This window comes from Carcharhinus amblyrhynchos, chromosome 2, assembly GCF_965287045.1.
Source record: "Carcharhinus amblyrhynchos chromosome 2, sCarAmb.v2.hapA, whole genome shotgun sequence".
In the NCBI taxonomy this organism is placed as follows: domain Eukaryota; kingdom Metazoa; phylum Chordata; class Chondrichthyes; order Carcharhiniformes; family Carcharhinidae; genus Carcharhinus; species Carcharhinus amblyrhynchos.
Window position 1 is genome coordinate 101,078,473 of NC_137325.1, and position 23,512 is coordinate 101,101,984.

Consider the following 23,512-nt stretch of genomic DNA (forward strand, 5'->3'; position numbering starts at 1 on the left):
CCAGGAACGCAGGGTTGATTCTGGCCTTGGGTGACTATCTGTGTGGAGTTTGCACGTTTCCCCTTGACTGCATGGGTTTCTTTCTGGTGTGCTGATTTCCTACCACAGTCCAAAGATGTGCAGGCTAGAAGAATTTGCCTTGCTAAATTGCCCCTTAGTGTCAAAAGATATGAAGGTTAGATGGATTGTCGATGGTAAATGCATAGGGTTACGGGGATAGAGTGGGGGGTGGGGCTGGATAAGATGCTCTTTTGGAGAGTTGGTGCAAATTTGATGGACCAAATGGCTCCTTCTGCACTGCAGGGATTCTATTACATAGTAGCAGTGTGAGCCAGCTGGCACCTCCTATTTTTCAAATGTTTGAAACACCTTACCCTTCCAGGCCTTCAGCGCATTCATGAGTTTGCAGCAAGCAATGATCTGATCATGGTAGCCATTACATCATAGACTGGTTTTGATGTGTTCTATCTTACCATCAATCTTGACTGTGGGCTCGGGCCCTATTTATGAGGATGCCAATAAAGCCAATCTAAAAGTGCATGGAACTGCAGAAATTCTAACACTTATATGGGTCAGTTTATTTATTCCGTCATGGGACGTGGGTGTCACTGGAAAGGCCAACATTTGTTACCTATCCCTGATTGCCCTTAACTGAGTGGTTTGTTATAGACCATTTAAGAGGGCAGTGAAGAGTCTGGCATGTTGCTGTTGGTCTGGAGTCGCATATAAGCCAGACTAGATATGAATGGCAGATTTCCTTCCCTGAAGGACATTAGTGAACCAGATGTGTTTTACCACAATTGATAGTTTCATGATCACTATTATTGTGCCCAACTTTCAATTCCAGATTTTATTAATTAAGTTTAAATTTCACCAGCTGCTGTGGTGGAATTTGAACCCTTTTCTCTAGAATATCAGCCCAGACCTCTAGATTACTAGTCCAATGACATTACCACTATGCCACCATCTCTCCTGAATTTTAGGCTTATGGTAGACATTAATAGATTGCGCTAAGAATTACACCGAAAACCAATTTAAGATTATCAGCTAGGCTTGCAGTGTGGCTCGCTCACATATACATAAAAACATATATATTCACACACTGGGCCCTGTCCTCTGCAGACAGAAGGAGCATGACCACGCACTTCTCAAGTAAACAAAAGTTTGGGGTAACAGCCATTCCCTGGTTTACATTTTGTGGTACTGCCTTGATGAAGCAGAGTCGATGTGCCCTGGTTTGAATTTGAAGAATAACTTAGCAGTTAACTATTCTCTGTTGCATTCTCCATGGCAACTAATGTCCCTTAGGGATGGAAATCTGCAGACCTTACCTGGTTGTGTCAACGTGTTATTCACGATCCATGGAAATGTGATTAACTCTTAAATGCCCTCCGATACAGCCTTGCATGCTACTTAGTTTAAGGGCAATTAGAGATGGGTATTAATAGATGGCCCAATTAGCAATGTCCACATCCCATAAAAGAATACAAAAAAACTCTACCAATCAGAGTCCATTTGCCAACCACTCAGCACTCTCTTCACAGGCAGCATAAATTGTTGTTCCTTTTACTGTTGGTAATCTTACAGGCTGTCCTGATGATTACAAGGGGAAAAGCTTAGACAGCGTGTCTCATTTTTCAGCAACATTCAAGCTCTGTACTACAAACGCCCATTTATATTTAGCTCACATAGACTTATTTTACTTTTTCTTTATTGCGAAGTATTTGATGCAGCGCAATAGAACACAACAAATGATTTTGGGGAACATTTAATTTGACAAAAGTGACAACATATTTCAACATAAATTCCATGCAGCAGTCCGCTATGTGACAGTGTTGGTTGGCCATTCTAATTATTCTTTCCACCATGTTCACAAGAGGGAAGTTGTGCAGCTAGCTCTGATTTTAGCCACAGATTGTTTCCCCCCACACTTCTCAATGTTCAAGTAAACACTGGAAGTACTTAGTGTCAGGAAATTCAAGAGGGGATGGATTAAATTTTGGCAGAAGCAGTTGATGAGTACAGGGCAGTATGATCCCTTTAGAACTTTGTAACAGGAAAATGGATTGCAAAGGTATTTCCTCTATATCCCAGCATGTGTATCCTCTCCATTTACGCAGCGATCAAATTTTTTAGGGACTTCTCATTCTGGTGATAATAATTTATGGCATGGAAGAGACTGCCCTGTAGCATTACTATTTTGCTTAATCTGTGCAGTGCGTAGTTGCTTTAAAGATTTTTGTTGGCCTTGAGTTGTGATTTGATTTATGGATGTTACTTTTCAGTTTGACAATGATTACCTGGAATTTAAATGTCAGATGGATGGACTTTATCAGTCAATGCAAGCTTTTATGGATTCCTGGTTTGAACAGTCGATAACTGTAAGTAACATTTAACAAAAAGGTTCAAAAATATTGGTTGAAACACATCTATTGCCTTCACTATTTCCCGGTATCTTTTCAGACAGAACGCATGCTCGAATTGCTGGGCAAGTTTGTGCGTGTTGCTGGGCCACAACTGGATCTTACAGACAAGTACCTAGCGGTTTTACAACGATTTGGACGAGATTTAGACCTCATACGCAAGACCTACCAAAAACAAAGAGAAAATCCACCTATACAACGTAATGTTCCACCTGTAAGCTTACTTTGTAATGAAATTTTCTCTTCTGGTAAAGCCTTTTATACAAAATCTTGAAAATCTTCAAAACAATATCTATATTAAACCACTCAAAGGCAATTCTTGTGGATGGTCTCAGCATTTCCAATAATCTCTAAACTAAGTCATCTTTTACTTTTCATAGAAATGATATTTTTATCATATCATAGAATCCTTATAGTGCAGAAGGAGGCCATTCAGCACATCGAGTCTGCACCGACAACAACCCCACCCAGGCACTATTCCCATGTATTCAATCTGCTAACCTCCCTAACACTAAGCGACAATTTATCATGGCCAACCAACCTAACCAACACATCTTTGGAGGAAACCGGAGCATCCAGAGGAAACCCATGAAGACATGAGTCAAATGTGCAAACTCCACACAGACAATGACCTGAGACCTAAATTGAACATGGGTCCTAGCACTGTGAGGCAGCAGTGCTAAGCACTGTGCCACCATGGCACCCATATAATTAACATTCCTTGCATTATAACGGTGACTACACTTGGAAAGAGGTTCATTGGCTGTAAAGTGCTTTGTGACATCCTGAGATGTTGAAACACTTTCTTTCAATGGATATAATATCAGTATTTTCAATCTGGTGAAGTTTCATAACTATGAGAAATATTCTGGTTGGCAGGTGTCTGGGAAGATTATGTGGGCCCGACAGCTATTTAGAAAAATAGATATTCCCATGAAGTTCCTGAAAAGCAATGTTGAAATTTTGAAGGTAATTTTTTGTATCTATAATGTTTTACTGTAAAAAGAACAACAGAACTTTGTGACTCAATAGGAAAATTGAACAACATAATATTTTAATTCAAATTTTAAGATAATACTTATTCTTTGCAATTTTTCATATTTTTAGACCCCTGAAATGAAAAAGGTTATCAAAAACTATAACAAGATGGCAGCTGTACTCCTGGAGTTTGAGATGGTGTATCACAGGGGTTGGTGCCGAGCTGTTGACTTTGCTCAAAATGGACTTCATGCCTCACTGATTGTTCGACATCCTGAGACTAAGGTTAAAAAATGTCCACCAATGATTCTGTTCCCTCATTTATAACTATTAGAATGAAACAATGCAATACACGTCACTCACATGTGAGGTGCTTATGTTCTCAAAGTCTCCAGCATAACAATGGAGAAAGACAAATCAAAGAGTGGTAAATTTGGTCTGTTTTATAACCCATCTGGTTTAGAACTGTTGAATGCATATTCAAGTAAACAATATGTGTTTCATTTGGTTAATCTTGCCATCACTGCAAAGTCTGGGTTTTTAAACTGGAGAAGATGAGTTATGTTTCAATTATGCCAAACTTAAATGCTACATTAGAGAGTATATGTGGTTTAATATCATATTCAAAATGTTACTGCACATATCATTACACTGCATTTTCCCTTTAGATGCTAACTCTTTTTCTGATGTATTTTCATTCAATATCTCACAAAAAAGCATGGAACCAGTGAACCTATTTCCGTACTTGTCTTTATGTTCTGATTTATGTACAAAGAGATGAATATTTAAAATGTGCAGTTCATTCTGGCATTGCTTCTCTTCTTTTTGCTTAAGTTTCTTGCTTCCTGTTTCCCCTCCTTGATTCTACATTTTTCTTAATTTCTGAGTTCCAGTGAAATGTAATTGTATTTTACAAGAGTGTGGGCACTTGGTTCTTAGAAAAATCTGAATAGCTGGGTGGAATTTTCTTGCATCTGGATTAATGGGCTGGGAAACGGTCAGATGGAAAAATGGCAGGAGAACACGTCAAGACAGAGCCTGATGTGTTCTGACCACTGTTGAACTTTACTGGAGGTAATCATTGCTTTAAATGAGCATGGTTTTCATTCTCTGATGGCTTGAACCCTAAATAACCTTGGCATAGGGTGGGAGGTCTCTTGCATCTTATTTTTGTAACTTCATGAGGTGTGGGTCACGTGGTCAGAGGGACTGAGGACCATCCGGTCATACCAGGAGCATCTTGAGAGGGACACCAGGGGCTTCTGGCAGCCTCTGCTCCACCCTTTTTGGACACACTTATCGTTCCCTGCTCATCTGGAATGCATGAGCACCCAGTGAAGACTCCAAACCCCTTGGGCTCATGTTGCCCAGCAGTTACTCCACAGAGCTTATGGATAAGACAATGGCATGCAATTCAGAGTTCCATGCTGAATCTGGCTCACCAGAAGATTTGCCAATGTCTCAGTGAAAGGAGGCCGTGCATATCTGTAGTCATGATCTGTATGTATGTATGTATGGATACACAAAACTCGGGTTATCTGATAGATGTCCACTCACTCATGCTGCTGTTCCAGCATCTGCTGTCTTGTTGATACTTGTACATACATGCTATTAGCCTAGAGCTAAGCCATGGATTACAAAGTCCTCTGATTGGCAGTGACTGCAACAATCACTACCTCTCTTAGCTATTCAGTCGATGGTGTCACCATTCCTAAATGTGCATTAATACCCACCAATATCAGAGCATCTATGCTGGTGTTCACTGGATTGAGACAGGGAGAGAGGGGGAGATAAGCAGAGAGAAATGAGGTGAGGTCATTGTGTGTTCCAACACTCCTTACTGTCTGTCAGCTAAATCTCCCTATGTTCAGTGACAGGGACAGACATACTGTAGTTATTACTCACTAGACGGTTTAATGATCACTTCCATTAGGTTATTCATTGTCTGGGGACTCGACACCCACCTCAGCCTCAGGGACAGGCTTTCCTACTTTCAGGTCACCAAGTTTCATCACTTCCTCTTCAACCAGAGCCAGTACATGACTCCTCTAGTCATTGCCTTTCTGGGCATTGTAAATTCTCAGATGCTGCAAGGAACTGAATATTATCATTTATTCATCATACTCATGTGACTTGACCCTATTGGTGGCAGCCTCAGTGTCCATCATTCTGTCACAGAAGTAACTGCTGTTATTTTGTACTGACAATGCGTGGACAACTCTGACTGACCAGGGGCCTCCACTGAGAGGCTGCTTTGCATCTGACAGCGAATGCTGATTCCGGGGTCATGGCTTACCTGGGTGAGCACTCTCGCCTCATTTCAGCTGCACCTTCCTTTTTCAAGGCTGAAAATTTATTGTTGTGATTTTCACCCACTCTTCCAGACCAGGTCAGGTTATTGATTCACTCCCAGCGCTATGGCCATATCACTGGGGCAGCTGTCAACTTCCTTGGTGCCTTCCAGCCATGTTATCATGGTTTGCCTTGCCGGCCTCCTGCTGTTGTCATGTGGGAGCAAACGCTCCTCTATACCATGTGGTCTGGAGGACATCTTCTAAGTTTTGAGGAATTTTGAGATGTAAGATCCATTCAATTAAAATATCTGATTTTCAAATTTTTAATTTATAACAATAGGGTCCTCAGTTATGCCTGACCTAACAAGCTATGAATGACCAGTATTTATGTACCATGTAGAATTTATTAAGCAAAATGTTCTATAGACTCAACAAAAATATGAAGAGAGCGTGGAAGTTTCTGATCTCTCAAAGCCCAGGCTTCCTTGAGAGCTGACAGAACAGCCAAAGGGCAGGATTTTTTAGCTCCATCCGACCCAAGATCAGAAAATTCTGCCCAAGGTCAATGGACCTTTGCACAGTCCATGTCCTGCCTGCTACGATTCCCATGGCAGGTGGGATGGGAAAATTCTGCCCAAAGTCAGTCTTCTTCTGTCTCAGACGCGATGTTGAACTGTGCCTCAGAAGAATCAACCACAAAAGAATGGTAAAACTGTGCTATGGAAGGAGTTTGCCCCTATTTCTGAGGGTTCCTCATTCTTCATTAGGGAATAGTGGCTAAGGGTGATGGTTATCTGGTATCATCCCACCTCTGTAAATTGGCATCATGGAGCCCAGGAAGTTATATTCCATTTTGAACATTAACAGTCATTGTCAGCACAGATTGCAGTTGTATAAACAATGCTACATCCTTTTATCAATAATACAAACTATTATAGACAATTCATAGAAACACCCTTACATATTCCCATGGGTACAAAGGCCAATTAAGGAGCAAATATTAGTAGTAATCCCTAGCAATATATCCTCATGAATATAGATATCCATAGATATGGTTAACAGATCAAGGTATTAGAAAATCTAAGTCTAATTCAAAATCGGTGTCTAACAAATGCCACAATAAAGATGCAATGTTGAGTTAAAGCTGTTGGTCAAAACCTTTGCTTATTCATTTAAAGCTGACAAAGGAGACTCAAATTGTACACGGTGTAAATTAAAACAAATGTATCTGTTGTGAGCCAGAAAAATTGACATCGTCATCTATCACAAAAATCAGTTTTTAACAGAGAAGCGGCTGTGATGCTTTTAGACTGTTTTAACTGTTGATTGTCTCATTGAGAAAGTCAAACTGGACTACTTAATGGCTGAGGTAAAATCCTAAAATACTACTTCAAGCTGAGATAAAATGAATAGCATTCTCAAAATCTTAGCCTAATCTGGCCTTCCTTCCAATCTCCAGTGTTTCTGCTGTCATACAACAGGATGCTACCTCCCCTTTACGTATGATGGCATTTGCGTCTCAGGAGCTCCCGCCTCTGGCCATCCATTCCCGTTTCTGGCTGTTAGTTGATTCCTACTAAAGTTTCTGTCCATCTTCTGTCACCTTCCCACCCAGCCATGCTACTCATTTTGCATCCCAATATGGGATTGTTTGCCCTGTGGACTCATTGTGTAATCCTAATGCATATAATGGAAATCCCACAAAATATCTACTTCAAAAAAATCCTTGACTGACTGTTTCATTAATCAAAACTTCATGTTACAGGAATCTCAAAAGAACGAAATGCAATGTATGTTATGATGTAAAAATGGAAATTGCAGAGGTGACTCCAGTCCCCCAATGGCCCCGCATAATATCCATACCCAACCCGTGCCCCTCTACCAACCTCTCCATGGCCCTTTATAGTCATAATGCAAACTCATGTCCTCAATTACCATGCATTTCCCTCCACCTGCCATTCTAATTCACTCAGTAGTTACCACAGGCAGACCTCAGGATCCCTACTGAGTTTAAATACCTATCTAATGGATGAATTTGGTATTCAAAAAAATAATCCTATTGATTCAAAACTCATTCACTAAACTTAACGACATTTAATGTAGCTAAAGTGGCAGGTGCACCCATTACATTTATGTGCAGTGGCATTGCTAAATTGCCTCTTAGTGTCCCAAGAGGTGTAGGTTAGGGAGACTAGTGGGGTTAATATATGGGTTATGGGGATAGGACAGTGGGTAGGCCTGGTTAAGGTGCTCTGCTGGGAGAATCAGTACAGACATTCAACACTTCTATGAATGCCTTATTAAAAACATGATGTGGAATTGCCGGTGTTGGACAGGGGTAAGGTAAAACAATTATTTGTGTTCATTGTCCCACTTTAAAGACTTTATAACCACTTGGAGCTGTTAATCAAACTGTGAACTAACCACCCCATTGTGGTAATGATAAATTGTGCAATCAGTCATGTAGCATCAATCCTGTATTTAAGGTCCTCAGGCCGATGTCAACACACGGAATGAAATAGCAAGCATTTTTTTTTTAACACTGCTGACAGATTTTTCCAATATTTAAAGAGCAGACCATTTAAATGCTTTGACAAATTGACAGTTCTTCTGATAATTCTTTTGATAGTTCTCTTGACAATTTCAATGAGTTTATAAATATTTTATGAATATCCATGCCTACTTTTAATATCCCCAGAGAGCACCTTATCTCTCCAAAGGGCACTTTACTCTCTTAAGATATCCCAGAACCATATCCAAAGGGTACTATATCTCCCTGAAGAACTTCAACAGCTTTAGACCTTCTCCTCCCAGTTCTCCCAGGATATCCCACGAACCAAGATCAGATCTGACCTGCACTTTAGCATGTACAATTACCTTCATGAACCATGAATGTGCTCTTCAGAACCTGCATCCATTTACCTCACCTCCCCCACCCCCATTAAAATGACAGAGGCCAATTTGTGAGCAAAATTCTGGCCTAACTGTCTAATTCTGGCCAAAGCAAGTCAACTCAGAATGTAAATTGAGCTAAGTTGGTACATTGCATTTTTTAAATTGCAGATGAGGTGCAGAGTTATTTTCCTAATGATTTACATTAAACTATTCAAACAAGTGCTTGATGAACCTTATTCCTCTGTATTTGGTTCGTGCTTATGATGTACTCTAGCTACTTATGTTGCATTACCACAAATTAAAACTGATTATCTTGAAATTTTGGTGAAAAAAAGAGGTTGGATTTCAGCTGCTTCATTTTCCTAACATGATTCAAAAAGATATTTCTGTTGAATTGATCCATTCTTCATTACATATATACATGCGTGTGAATGCATGCATATGTGTTGTGCTATTTTACATAATTTATACAAAATACACATGAATTAATTCCAGAATTATTGTTTTAATATCTCAGTGGTTTGCTGTGAGCAGTTTATAAACTAGCATACTACAAAATATGGTTTTGGAATGTACATTTGTGTTCCTCACTTCCACTGATATTGTCACACCTGAGGCAATAAGTGGCTGATTTACATTTCCAAAAAGAAACTTGGGACATTTCTTTCTGATAAAGATGCTATTTAAATGCAGCTGGTTTTGTTGCTACAAAGTACTTCTTTTCCAAAAGACTGGGGAAAGACAGCAGGAGGAATCTAGATGGCCCACTCCCTGAAAACTGGAGCGGCACAGTGGTTAGCACTGCTGCCTCATAGTGCCAGGGACCCGGGTTTGATTCCCAGTTTGGGTCACTGTCTGTGCAGTCTGCACGTTCTCCCTTTGTTTGTGTGGGTTTCCCCACAGATGCTTCGGTTTTGTCCCACAGTCCAAAAGACATGCTGGTTAGGTGCATTAAGGTGCCAATTCTCTCTCAGTGTAACTGAAAAGGTGCTTGAATGTGGCAACTGGGGGATTGTCACAGCAACTTCATTGTAGCCTGCTTGTGACACTAATAAATTGACTTTTTATAGGGTAGAATATTTGAGGTTTGGGAGTAAGTTTGATGCATAGTGATAATTAAAGAATCATATGTACCCCTATATGCATGAATTATAGATGCAAAAATCCTAAATGAGAAACAAAAATACCAAAAGAATGGTGAACAATAGTTTGGGATCTTTACATTTGTTAATTAACATGACTAATGAACCAGTAACAATATTAGTGATTTAAAGCATATGCTGCCACTTCCAATAAGGTATTCTTAATTGTTAAATTTATTTAAATGTATTATTAATAAATAATGTATTCCAGTCATTTTAATTTTGTAGAATTGTGTGTATATTAATATTGACATTGTACTTGCTCCAAACTATAGGAAATCTATGTGAATTTTGATCCAGCAGTGATGGAGGTATTTTTAGAAGCAAAGTACATGTACAAATTGGGACTTGAGGTACCACAAGCAGCTCTCAACCTATGTTTAAAAGAGTCAGAAATTAAGGATCTTTATTTAAGGTCAGTATTTCATTTAGGATCCAGGTCAGTGCTTGAATATTTGTTCTTAAAGAGCAAAAGGTAGAGAAATAGCTGATGGATACTGCCATATTTCATGACTAATTTCGATTGATATATTTTAGGGGGCATCTAGCTAATTTCTTTGAAGAAGAAACTGTCATATAGCCTGCGGTTCCTGGCTATTCTGTATATGAAGTTACAATGAAAGGGCAATGAAACAACTGTAGATTTCCACTCAATAACTATTTCCCTTCGCTTAGAATTTGTTCTGTCACGTGATTTATAGTTCACAAGTTAATCTTTTTGTTTATTTGCAGCATTCAGGATCTTTTAAGTAACTACCAAAATGTGGTGAACAGCATCCCAACTATAATTCAACCAATGATGAAACCGTTTATTGGCCAAGTGGATGAAGCTCTGATTCCTGGACTAACGATGTTGTCTTGGACTTCTTTAAACAGTGAAAGATGTATGAACCTATATTTCTAAACAATTTGAGAAAGGAATCAAAGGGTTTTAAATGGAATGAATGTTCTTTTATACTCTTAGGGGTTGATTTTGAGTCGGTACACGCCATCTGTAAGGTTGGTGGTGTGCACTCAAAATCCGGAAAGGCGATTTGCACCAGCGAGTTACTGAGTTCCAGTCTTTACGGTCCTCATTGGTGGAGTGGCATGAAACATGTTGCAGGACCACAGAAAGGTCATTTTAATACATTAGCACGTCATTAGCGAACAGTCTCTTCGGGACTCACCTGTCCCTTCCTCACTGGATATGTAGCAGGTGCCAGTGTGACATCATGCCATCACCACTTATAACAGCTGTACATAAACATGGACCTGGAGCCTTCACTTATGAGGAGAGGGGCTCAGGCAGCCAGCACCCTCCACAGTGTGCACTACTCAGGGAGCACTGGAGAGCACTCGGGGAACACAAATAGATTTAACTCAGGCACTAGAGGTGGGGGTCCCAGAATCATCTTTCCAGGGAGAGGGATTGGTAGGGGTCACTTGCAGGCCTTACCTTCCCTTTATGTCAGAGCACCCCTTGCTTTATAGGAGTCATGAAGGCTAGTATACAGGCAGCGCTTCCCATGTCCTCCATCTAGGCGTTCCTGTTCATATTGCAGCTGAGGGAATGCCCTTCCTTAGTGAAGGCTGGCCAGAGAGTGGGAGGCTTGAAAACTAGAGGCACAGCACTGTGTGTTGCCCGGGTGGGGGTCCCAGGCTGTAAGGGCATAGTGGTGGATTCAGGAATGGGCTGCATCTCCTGTCATGCAGCATAAAGTGTCTCACACTCGGGGGAGGATGACTGCATTTTCATTGGAACCCACACTGCTGCCTGGCAGTCCAAAACGATAAATTTCTAAAGATCATGGAAGATTGCTCAGCTCTGCACCTCTTGTGCCCTCTGGGAATGAGTTGGACAAGTGTTGGGGAATGCTGGGGAGCTGTTTATATGGAGCTTCCCAGTGCTTGTAGCAATTAGCTCATTGCGAGGTGGGTGAATCCAAAGGAATGTGCCACAGGAGCAGTGTGATACTCATGGACAAAGAAATTATTACGAATAGAGTCATAGAGGTTTACAGTGTGGAAACTGGCCCTTTGGCCCAACTTGTCCATGCTGCCCTTTTTTCTAACCCCTAAGTTTGTCCCAATTGCCTGCATTTGGCCCATATTCCTCTATAGCCATCTTATCCATGTAACTGTCTAAACACCTTTTAAAAGAGAGAATTGTACTCACCTCTACTACTACCTCTAGCAGCTCGTTGCAGACACTCACCACCCTCTGTGTGAAAAAATTGTCCCTCTGGACTTTTTGGTATCTCTTCCCTCTAGTTTTAGACTCTCCTACCTTTGGAAAAAGATATTGACGATCTAGCTGATCTGTGCTCCTCATTATTTTATAGACATTTATAAGATCACCTCTCAGTCTCCTACGCTCCAGAGGAAAAAGTCCCAATCTATCCAGCCTCTCCTTATAAATCAAACCACCAAGTCCCAGTAGCATCCTAGTCAAACTTTTCTGCACTCATTCTAGATTAATAATATCCTTTCTATAATAGGGTGACCAGAACTGTACACAGTATTCCAAATGTGGCCTTACCAATGTCTTGTACAACTTCAACAAGGTGTCCCAACTCCTGTATTCAATGTTTTGACCAATGAAACCAAGCATGCTGAATGCCTTCTTCACCATTCTGGTCACCTGTGACTCCACTTTCAAGGAGCTATTAACATGCACCCCTAGATCTCTTTGTTCTGTAACTCCCCCCAGTGCCCTATCATTAACTGAGTAAGTTCTGCCCTGGTTTGATCGATCAAAATGCATCAGCTTGCATTTATCTAAATTAAACTTCATCTGCCGTTCGTCAACCCACTGGCCCAATTGATCAAGATCCCGTTGCAATTGTAGATAACCTTCTTCACTGTCCACTATGCCACCAATCTTGGCGTCATCTGCAAACTTACTAACTATGCCTCCTATATTCTCATCCAAATCATTAATATAAATGACAAATATCAATGAATGCAACACCGATCCCTGAGGCACTCCACTGGCCACAAGCCTCCAGTTTGAAAAACAACCCTCTGCAACCACCCTCTGCCTTCTGTCATCAAGCCAATTTTGTATCCATTTAGCTACCTCACCCTGTATCGTGTGAGATTTAACCTGATACAACAATGTGGTGCCTTGCTAAAGTCCATGTAGACATCGTGAACTGCACTGCCCTCATCTATCTTCTTGGTTACCTCTTCAAAAACCTCAATCAAATTTCTGAGACATGATTTTCCACTCACAAAGACATGCTGACTGTCCCTAATCAGTCCTTGCATCTCTCAATGCCTGTAGAACCAGTATCTCAAAAAAACTTTTAATGAGGTATACTAATGAGGTATAAGATTCAGCCTGAAAACATGCTTGGGCCATTGGCAGAAATCACTCTGCTTTCACTCCTAGTCTCCACTTTTATCTCCTCTTTTCATAGAATTCAGTGCCATAAAGTATTTATCACCTTATAAACATAAGACGATTTCCCATTTGGAAGCTGTAATCTAAATTTTAAAATGTAGGAATAAATCTCATGGATATTGAGTGGAATTTCCCAGCAGCATTTCGGACCTGATACGTCCTTTTCTATGATCTATAAATGCGGCATCTAATAATTGCACCCATTTTCAGCTGGAAACCATCCTTTGGTTTTCTGATTAGGCTTGACGGCAACCTCCTTTTACTGAGTTTAAATCTGGAATTATAATTGGTAGCTTGTCGTTCTGTAAATAAATATCCTACAGAATCAGGTAATTTTCAAGCTAAAATATCAGAGCACTGGGAAAAATATGCGTAATTTGTAAATTCAATAGTTCTAACATGTGCTGGAAAATATTATACTTTATTAAATGAATGCTCAATTTTCTTTTCAACCTTAGTCATAGAAAGTGTATACAGCTCACTGACAGAACTGAAACATGTGGTGAAGCAAGTGTCAGACACATTGGAATGTCGAATTGACAGAGTGCTACATGAAATGTCGCTTACTGCCCTGGTTGATCTTCCTGAAGATGACCTTGTGGAAGCCCGAACTTTTCTAGAGATGACTGAGAATATTGTTACCTCAGCTGGACAAACTTTATCTATGTATGTTTTCCTTTCAAATAATATTGATTAAAACTGTGGAAGGCATATGTGTATGAAATCTGGCAAGGAATGGAGAAAATTTGGATTAAATTGATTTCCATCCCCCTCCCCAACTTTTCTGATTTCTACAGTCATATTAAATGTGCTCAGAGAAGTTTTTGAGTTATTACCTTTTTAAAGAAAGCATTTTTAAAATCATTTTATATTCCCTCTCTTTTAAAGGCATTGGCAACAGCTGGTTTGTAACTTTCCTGTGAACGGTCATCATTTGTTAACTTGGTCAAGCGATCATTCTTATAAGCTCAGACAATTATATTGGAAGCTTATTTTATAATGTGGCCTGAGGCAAGGAGACCAGTTTTGCTGAGTTCCATCCTCACCAGGATTCAAGGCTGGGATTCTCTGACCTCATCCGTGGTTGGGATTTTCCAGTCCTACTGCTGTGACTTGAGATTTGGCTGAGTGCCAAATTCTCCATACTCGTTGGCAGCAGTAGTGGGGCACACGATACTAAAGAATTTTGGCCTTGAGCTTTCCAATAGGCATGGTATTCCAGATTAGGAAACGTGACAAATTTACGTTTTCCTATTCCAAAACTGCTGAGACCAGTTGTACCACTCCTACTGTCACTTAACCCTGATCAGCTAACCCAATGCAAGCAGGAGATTGATCCTAGAATCTTCTGAATTATACTGTTCAATGCCTTTGACAAGTGGATTAGTGGAGCAGAAGAAACTATTACTTTTATTCACTAGATAGATGCAGGAAGGATGTTCCCGATGGTGGGGGTGTCCAGAACCAGGGGTCAGAGTCTGAGGATGCAGGGTAGAACATTTAGGACGGAGATGAGGAAACATTTCTTCACCCAAGGAGTGGTGAGACTGTGGAATTCATTACCACATGAAGTAGTTGATGCCAAAACATTGAATGTATTCAAGAGGTGGCTAGATATAACACTTGGGGTGAATGGGATCAAAAGTTATGGGGAGAAAGCAGGATTATGCTATTGAGTTGGACGATTAGCCATGATCTTATTGAATGGTGGAGCAGGCTCGAAGGGCTGAATGGCCTCCTCCTGCTCCTGCTCCTATTTTCTACATTTCTATGTTTAAACCCATTCACAAAAATAAAATGTTAGCTTATTATTTGTTGAATAGATATTAAAAACAATCAAATTAATAGTAACGTTTGGGAATAACATTTTCCAGTGTTTAGAAAATGCAAGTTTTCTTGTTTGGATTGAAATATATACTGACTCTCTGCCAAATATATACTGACTCTCTGCCTGCAGACAGAGTCAACAACTGGAGTGTTCCATGTATCTGTTAATGGATGGATTGACACAAAAACTGAAGCCAGAAGAACAAGCCAATCTTCAGGTAATTCATATTGAATGATTCCGACATTGGTGCAGCGTATTTTTCAGATAATTGTGTGAGGATAGGGGTTTGTTTTGTTTTTGATGGATTAGATATTGAAAGATTACATGTGCCTATGCTTTTTCGTAGCATTGCTTTACGAAAAATTCACTGCTTCTAGACTGTACTAACTCCAGTCAGATACGGTATTACAAATGGTCTCGTTATTGCAAAAACAAATTGTTACTGTTGGAAGAGAGGGAAAAGGAATAGAGTGAGGCTTAGAACTGTCTGGTGATATGACAGTCCATGTTGGTGTTTACACTCCACTTGAGCCTCCTCCCATCTTTTCCCAACTGAATTTAGGGATTTAGTACCAATGATTGGATGGATTTTTCTTCAATTCTGGTTTTTAGGGTTTATCATGATGGTGTGGGTCATTCTAAACAGAGGATGACTAAGTTGGTCACTGGACAGGTATACAAGCATATGTAATCATGCATTTTCTTTAGCCTGAAATATTCATCTAGCTTTCCCTCCAAATGTTTTGAAACTATTTGCTTCAACCACTCTCTGTGGTAGTGAGTTCCATATTCTCTCCACCCTTTGGATAAGATTTATTCTAAATTTCCTATTGGATTTCTTGGTGATTATCTTATCTCGATGGTTTCTAGTTATTCTCTTCTGCACTTGTGGAAACATTCCCCCACTCACACGATCAAAATGTTTAGTAATTTCAAACATCACCCCTCAGCTTCATATTTCCAAGGGAAAAGAGACTCAGCCTGTCCATCCTTTCCTGATATGTATAATCACTTGTATCATCTTTGTCCAGAATCTTCTCTGCACCCACTCCAGTACTTCTATATTCTATTTCATAATATGGTGACCGGAACTACACACAGTTCCTCTCTACAGTCCAGAATGGAGCCAGCCACACATTGGGACATTGACTGTAAGACAGCCCTGCACATCAAGCTCTGCATTTTCCTTTGGATCACATAGCCCTCTCCCTGTAACTGGGGTACATCATGCTTCCAATTATTGCTCCTGTTATATGCCCACTGCTCTTCTGCACTGTTTCCTATCTCTAACTTCATACTGTGAGGTTCACATAGCCTGCCAATCATTTATGACTCCTTTCCATATCGCAGCAGGAATGCCTGCATTCTGTGACTCATTTCTGCCAGCATCTGAACTTAAACAGGAGTCTTGACATAGTTCCCATTTCCAAAAAGGATTGTGGATAACAGTGACCTTCACAAACCACTGTGACCCTGACCCATTAAGTGTTTGTGTGAACCATCCCCAATGTGCAACGTTAACAGGCTCGTTAGGAATAATGATGTTTATTTTGTTTACACCTTCTCTAGACTTATCTTTTATTTCATTACTTGTCCCATTAGCAACTCTTTTTTTTGCCTTGCATAATCATCTCTTCAATCCTTTAGTCTCTCCTATCTATCATAAACATTCTTTTTGTTCCTGCCTCTCCCCACTTTCCCTGTTTCAATTCTTGTTTAAAACATGTTACATCACAAGCATCTTCCAGTTTGGACAAAAGGTTGTGAAAAGTTAGCTCACTATTGAATGTTATTAAACTTCCTTTCATTTATGAAACTTATTAAACTTCTTTTAAGATTATTAAACATTTGATGTGCAGTTGAAAGGAGACATTCTTATTTTTATCCAAGTTTTTCATTCTACTTACACATTGGTTTCTGTGCAGGATAACTATGCATGTTTGCATCCTGATGCTAAACAAAAAACTCGCTGTCAAGAATGCTTATCCTGCAGCTACTATAATCTGATGGGACAAATTTGGCAAAAGAATACTGATGCCTTGGTGAAATGTAAGTGTTGTTGTGAATCCACAATGTGAATGATACTTTTTATAAGCTTCCTTTCTTGCAAATCTGATTTTATATGACTTCCATCTCCGTATTTTTGAGTAATGCAAACTGGCTGTGTGATTGCATATGCAATTCTTTCACTATATTGTTAGGGTTGCTCCTGTCAGACAAACCAATTGCTTTGATACAGATACCTGGAGGGCTGGATTTCTGTTCATGGTACTAATCCCATCATTGGGCAGAATTGCTGGCATTGAGGCCCAGAGGGAGATTTTTGAGGAGACAACAAATTATATGGTCACCTCTGTGAACTTGTCTGCTGTCCCTAGTTAGATGGCAGACTAATTGGATGGTGGACTCACCAATTTGGAGGCTACTGTATATAAACTTACTGAACCGGTCCCACTGCCAACAAATGCATGCAAGGGATCTGTTTTTCACTCCAACGTTTAGGTCTCAAATCCTGTGGTAAAATTCAGCCCAAAATTCAATTTTTTAGTATAATGAAAATGTTTTCACTGTACACATTGGCCTATGTACAGGGGTGCACTGTTTGAAAACCACGACATTAATACATTAGTTGCAAACTAACTTTAGGACAATTGGGAATATTGAAGGAACTGCACACAAATTTAAATTCCTGCATAGGTAGAATAAAATATTCTATCTTTGGAAAGGCTGATATTTTAATATATCTATAAATTAGCCAAAGAAGGAGAGAGAGGGGGAGAATGCAAGAAAAAACAACAGTGCAAAATCAAACAAAGGAAATGAACAATCCTTACCTGGCCTGGCCTGGCCTGGCCTACATGTGACTCCAGACCCAGAACAATGTGGTTGATCCTTAATTGCCCTCTGAATTAGCTTAGCAAGCTACTCAGTTCAAGGGCAATTCGGGATCAGCAAACTTGTCTCTTGGCTGACCCAGTGAAAACTGAGTCAAGAGTCCTTGGCCAGTGGGAGTGCGGTATACTAAGATGTGCAGATGTGTATTGGTGATTACTGATCATCTTGGCGTACCTCCCTTTCACCACTTGCCACCTCACCATGAAATACTTTACTTGAGGTACTTTAAAAACAAATATACCTTAAGGAGTAACAAAAATGGCTGCAAAACTTACTACATCAAAATATTATAAACAAAAAAAGAAAATGCTGGAAAATCTCAGCAAGTCCGGTAGCATTTGTAAGGAAAGAAAAGAGCTGACATTTTGAGTCCAGATGATCTTTTGTCAAAGCTTTGTTACCAGCTCACAGCTTTGACAAAGGATCAGCTGGACATGAAATGTCAGCTCTTTTCTCTCCTTACAGATGCTGCCAGATCTGTTGAGACTTTCCAGCATGTTCTCTTATGGTTTCAGGTTCCAGCATTCATAGTAATTTGCTTTTATTACGAACAAGAGTTTCATAAAGATAGGAAATATTGTTTGGTAAAACAATGAGTAAAGTGGTACTGTGTGCATTGGAGAAAAGTCTTTTCCACCTTGAGAGCTCTTTCACTAAAGGAGTTTCCTTTGCTGCCACTCCATACAGAATAAGAATAGAACAAGAATAAATCGTCAAAATTGTGCTTTATTCTCATTTAAGTATTTTTGTGCAAAATTTGCAAGAGGTATAAGATGGTGTGATAAATCCTGCACGTCAAATTGCAACAGTTGTGTGATCGCATCTGGTAGAAAATGACTTTGGGCCTATTCTGCCATGTTTCACATTTCCTTTGTGTCTGCAGTACACAGGCACACCTGGCTTCACATGGCAAAATCTGCCCTTTGTAATTTCTGTCTTTTGATCTGTAAGGTGACATTTTGTCAATATGTTTGCAGGTACCAAGTTATCACTGGAAGCTATCAAGCGGCATTTACATGTTACCAGCTCAAAATATGAGGCAGCAAAACCATTTTCTGGTGGTGGTGTGGAGGCGCCAAAAGCTCCATTCTTTAAGTCTGAAATTATACTGGCAATTCCGAATATTGTGATGCGACCAAGTTTGGAGGATATTCAAGTAAGTACCTAAAAGCAAATTGGTAAAATATTAATTTAATAACAAACTCTAAGGTATAGATGATGTGATATTCTCCAACAAATGTCAATCTAATTTCTGACATAACTATGTGGTCTGTCATTTGATGCCCACATTGGCAAAATTTGCCTGTCCCTTGTTATTACCACACATGTTTGCAAAACAGAAGCAGAAATTGTAATCAAAGTACACAAAGACGCAAGAACCGTTTGTATATTTCACTTAAATCAGAATAATGCACTTTAACGTGCATTCCATGTCAACATTGGATTTTGTGATCAATAAATTACTCCAATTTGCCTCTTAAAATTCATGATATTATCTGAACCCCAAGATGATTTACAGTCTGGGAACAAACTTTAGTTTATGTGTTATCCTGTGTCGAATACCGCTGTTAAAATGATAGTGTATTTAATGTAATTTAGTATAATTTGAACATTATAGATAAATATTTTGAGATTGATTTTTACATGATGTAGGAATGGAGAGATTAATACAGTAATTAGCCCATTTTCCCCTTCATCTCAGCTATTGAGATTCTCCTGTATTGAATGAGCAAGTAGTATCACAGCCTAGTTCCTAATGATCATGGCACATAGTATAAAAGTTTATTACAAATCACACAAAATTGTTCATTTTCCTTGGGCCACAAATGTGCCTAGAATGGAAAATGAATTACAATTGCATGGCCTGGAATCCTAAGGTTTGGAGTAAGATACATTATGCTAAAAATAATATAGGGCATTGAGGGGATACATGATCCTGGTATTCTACCAATCCTATTTCAGGCCACCTTCTCCTGCAAGAAAGGGAAAGCAGAATGTCAGTGACTGTGCATCAATGTGCCTTCCATAGCTGACTAGCTGGAGATTTGTACAGTTGTGTAGAGGTGTGTATGCACAGCTCACATGATTGGAAGTTTCATATTGGTGAGGTGTACTATATACATGCTAAGGGTGTGTCCTGGGTATCAGAGAATGTTGCTGGATGAGTGTTTGGGGTTGTGTCATGCATTGAGCAGTGGGTGTGATGGGTAGAGTCGTGGGCATGAGATGTGATGTGCAGATACCTTGACCACCCGGTGAGGTCTTAAAACCTTCTCTGACACTGCTGCCCCATTTCCTTGCGGTGAAAGTTCAGCCATTGTCTTCACTTGTTCATGTGCTCCCATTGCCCGTGGAAGCTCAGCCTTGCTGGGTTCCCGTCTGCTAGCAGAAACATGGCCTTCTTCTTGGCCTCCACCTCTCTGACTATTGTGTCCAGGCACCAATAAAGCAGTGAAATCTTTCCTTTGCCTGCTGTGCCATCCAATGGCAGCTTGTGACCATGCTATACAGAATCAGAGAAATAAGATGGATTCAGAAGTGCTAATTTGTGGGTGGTATGGTGGTACAGTGGTTAGCATTGCTGCCTCACAGTGTAAGGACCTGGGTTCAATTCCGGCCTCAGGTGACCATCTGTGTGAAGTTTGATATTCTTCCCGTGTCTTTCTTCCATGGGTTTCCTTTGTGTACTCCGGTTTCCTTCGATAAACCAAATCTGTGCAGTTTGGATGGATTAGCATAGTAGATGTGGGGAATTATGAGGATAAGCAGGGAAGAGAGCCTGGGTAAGAGAGTCAGTGCGGACTTGATGGGCCAAATAGCTTTCTTCTGCACTGTCAGGATTCTATCATTCTATTAATTGCCGTCTACCTTGATTCTGCCAAGCACGGGCAGGTCGCAAAAAGTGAGCACCATATCCAAAAATCACAGCAAATAAATTTCTACCCCTACAAGTTAGATTCTGGGCCTTATTTTACCATTTTGATTCTAAGTACTAGGCGGACTTGAAACCGGGAGTGTTTCAGACCTGATTTTTAGACCCGTTCTGAGGTGCGCTCTGCCTAAAAAGATATCAGCAATTCTGAATCACGCTGCAGAAGCCTGTGGATGGGGCTTCACGCCCCCAAAACACTGCAGCTCCGATCGGCGCCTCCAACTGCGCACGCCCAGGAAAAAAAGGTAGAATGTGGCTCCCCTGCCACATCCTTCCCGGGCTGGATAATGTCTCCCCCCGCCCTCACAGATATTGCCCTCAACATTACTGACTCCCCTTTATCCCTGACCCCATCCAACACCCAGACGGATTGTGGGCCCCTCCCCCACTCCTCCCCTTCCACTGATCTCAGGCAGAGAGGCAGCGAACCCCCTTTCAACCCCACTGATCACTTGCAGAATGGCAGCACTGATCTCAGACAGAGTGGCAGCAGAACCCCTTTTACCCCACCCCTGACTCCCCCACTGTTCACAGACAGAGTGGCAGCAGATGCCCCCTTCCCAGGCACCGATCTCAGGCAGAGTGGCAGCAGACCCCCCTTCCTCTCCACTCATTTCAGGCAGAGTGGCAGTAGACCCCTTTTCCTCCCCCTCACCGATCTCAAGCAGAGAGCCGTCAGACACTAGGCACCTATCTCCTCATTAACTGGAGCTTCTACGGAGAATCGGACTTCTATGGAGCATTTCTGTTTCGCACCGATTCTGGATGGGTGAACGTGTGATAAAGGGGGAAGTGCCGGTGAAGTTGAGCGTGCAGCCCATTAAGTCAATTTAAATGTATGCAAATGCATTTTAATGGCCGTCACACTCATTTTGGGCGGGGTCCCAATCATGACCATTTTCAGGCCTTGGTAAAGGGGGAGCCAGCACGGAGATGGGCACGGATTGTTCTACTCACCTCACGCCCGACTTTACCAAGTTTTCAAGCCCGAAAATGGGCACAACACAATGGTAAAATCAGGCTCTTTGTGTTCCACTGATTAGATATGCACATCAAATATATTAAATTAATAATTATGTTAACCAATTTTTTTGTATTTTTATGGCAAATTACAAAGCATTGTATTGATTATTATCAATTCATATTTTATTCAACAGTCCATCCTAAATAAAGCAGTGAATGTAATTCTGTCCATGTCTAAGGATATTCCTCTTTGGTCCTTTGCCTATATTCATCTGAAGCAACAACAGGTATTCATTAGATTCAACATTAATTTGCTCTTTCATTACTTCGATGTTTATAATCATTATGTTCTGTTTGCTTAGACAGCAATAATTTACCTAATATTTGAGTTTAGTTTACATGCTGTTGTTTATTTTTGCATGGCAATACCTAGATTGAACAGAATGCTGCCCGAGAGCTGGGTGATGATAGCATCCTTGGTAAGCAGGTGGTGCTAAAGTCCCTTGACAAACAAATCAGTGAACACAAGGATGTCACTAAGGTTGTGATCCAGCTCAGTTCCATTGTTTCTGCACTGAAGAGTGACGCAACAGACATTCTGGACGATTTCTCTCAGTTCTCCCATTTATGGAATCAGGTGAGTTTTACCTCAGCTGGATTTATTTCTGTGTGCCTGCATGTAAGAGTGGGAGAGTAATGCTGGACAATAACTGCTTCAACTGCCAGGAGTCTTGATTTTGTCTGAAACAGTCACGTTGATTGTATTGCATCCAATAGCCTAAACTTTCACACACCCCCCACCCCCCTCACCCCCCGCCCCACCAACACTAGCACATAGTGGCTGCTATACAATATACAGTGTGCACTACACAAATTTGCCGTGACTACTTCCATGTCAGCTTAAACCCGGAACCTCCACCCTCTAGAAGGATAAGCACAACAGCTTTTGGAAAACCACCTCCCCCGTATTTCACTTCAAATTACACACCATCATGACTTCGACACACCACCACTCCTCTGTTACTGGACCAAGTTCTTGGAACACCTTTCTTAACTGCATTCTGCATTGTGGGCCATTGCCTTAAAATTTGATAAGGCTGAGGAAGACTCAACACACACTGGGTAACTAGTGATTGACAATAAACATTAACTTTAGATAATTTTGCCAAACCCAAGGATGGCTTCTTAAAAATACCGTATTGTCCACATTTTGCTTCCTTAAATTTATTCAGTAGCAGTCTTGTCTTACTCCTGTTCAGTGGTAGGTAATGATGATGATGCTGGTGAGGATAGAAATAACAATTATTCCCCAATAAGAGCCACCTCAGCATTTTCTGGCATCTCCTTGCCTGGCACTTCATGAAATTCTGCCCTTCATGTTCATGTCACACACAAGGAAGGCAGCAGCCAACAACTGTCAAAAAATCTATGATTCTCATGGACAATAATTTTTAAGCACTCTGTATGGAGTGTGTTTGTCCTGCACAGGCATTGGTCCAGGTTGGATCCTTACTTTGACAAATCTAGCCATCTTTTGCTTTAATGTTTCTTTTTGAGTGGCATAGGCTAGAACCAAGTGATATACTACTATCACATCACCACTCCTCTGTTACTGGACCAAGTTCTTGGAACACCTTTCTTAACTGCATTCTGCATTGTGGGCCATGTTTAATTGGATGACGTAAAATGCACATAGGGGTAGTACGGTGGCACAGTGGTTAACATTGCTGCCTCACAATGCCAGGGACCCAGGTTTGATTCCCGGCTTGGGTCA

The 23,512-nt window shown here is 40.6% G+C and overlaps 1 protein-coding gene across 1 annotated transcript in view; it reads left to right on the forward strand.

The window, feature by feature from the left end:
- Window positions 1–23,512, forward strand: part of dnah5l (dynein, axonemal, heavy chain 5 like) — a 326,877-nt gene that overhangs the window by 73,665 nt on the left and 229,700 nt on the right. The window contains exons 15-26 of the mRNA XM_080217022.1: window positions 2,286–2,381; window positions 2,464–2,637; window positions 3,303–3,392; window positions 3,531–3,686; window positions 10,008–10,147; window positions 10,465–10,616; window positions 13,579–13,790; window positions 15,082–15,165; window positions 16,874–16,997; window positions 18,821–18,999; window positions 21,933–22,025; window positions 22,172–22,375. Of these exons, the coding sequence (XP_080073148.1) occupies window positions 2,286–2,381; window positions 2,464–2,637; window positions 3,303–3,392; window positions 3,531–3,686; window positions 10,008–10,147; window positions 10,465–10,616; window positions 13,579–13,790; window positions 15,082–15,165; window positions 16,874–16,997; window positions 18,821–18,999; window positions 21,933–22,025; window positions 22,172–22,375 (1,704 nt within the window). The remainder of the gene's footprint in view (window positions 1–2,285; window positions 2,382–2,463; window positions 2,638–3,302; window positions 3,393–3,530; window positions 3,687–10,007; window positions 10,148–10,464; window positions 10,617–13,578; window positions 13,791–15,081; window positions 15,166–16,873; window positions 16,998–18,820; window positions 19,000–21,932; window positions 22,026–22,171; window positions 22,376–23,512) is intronic.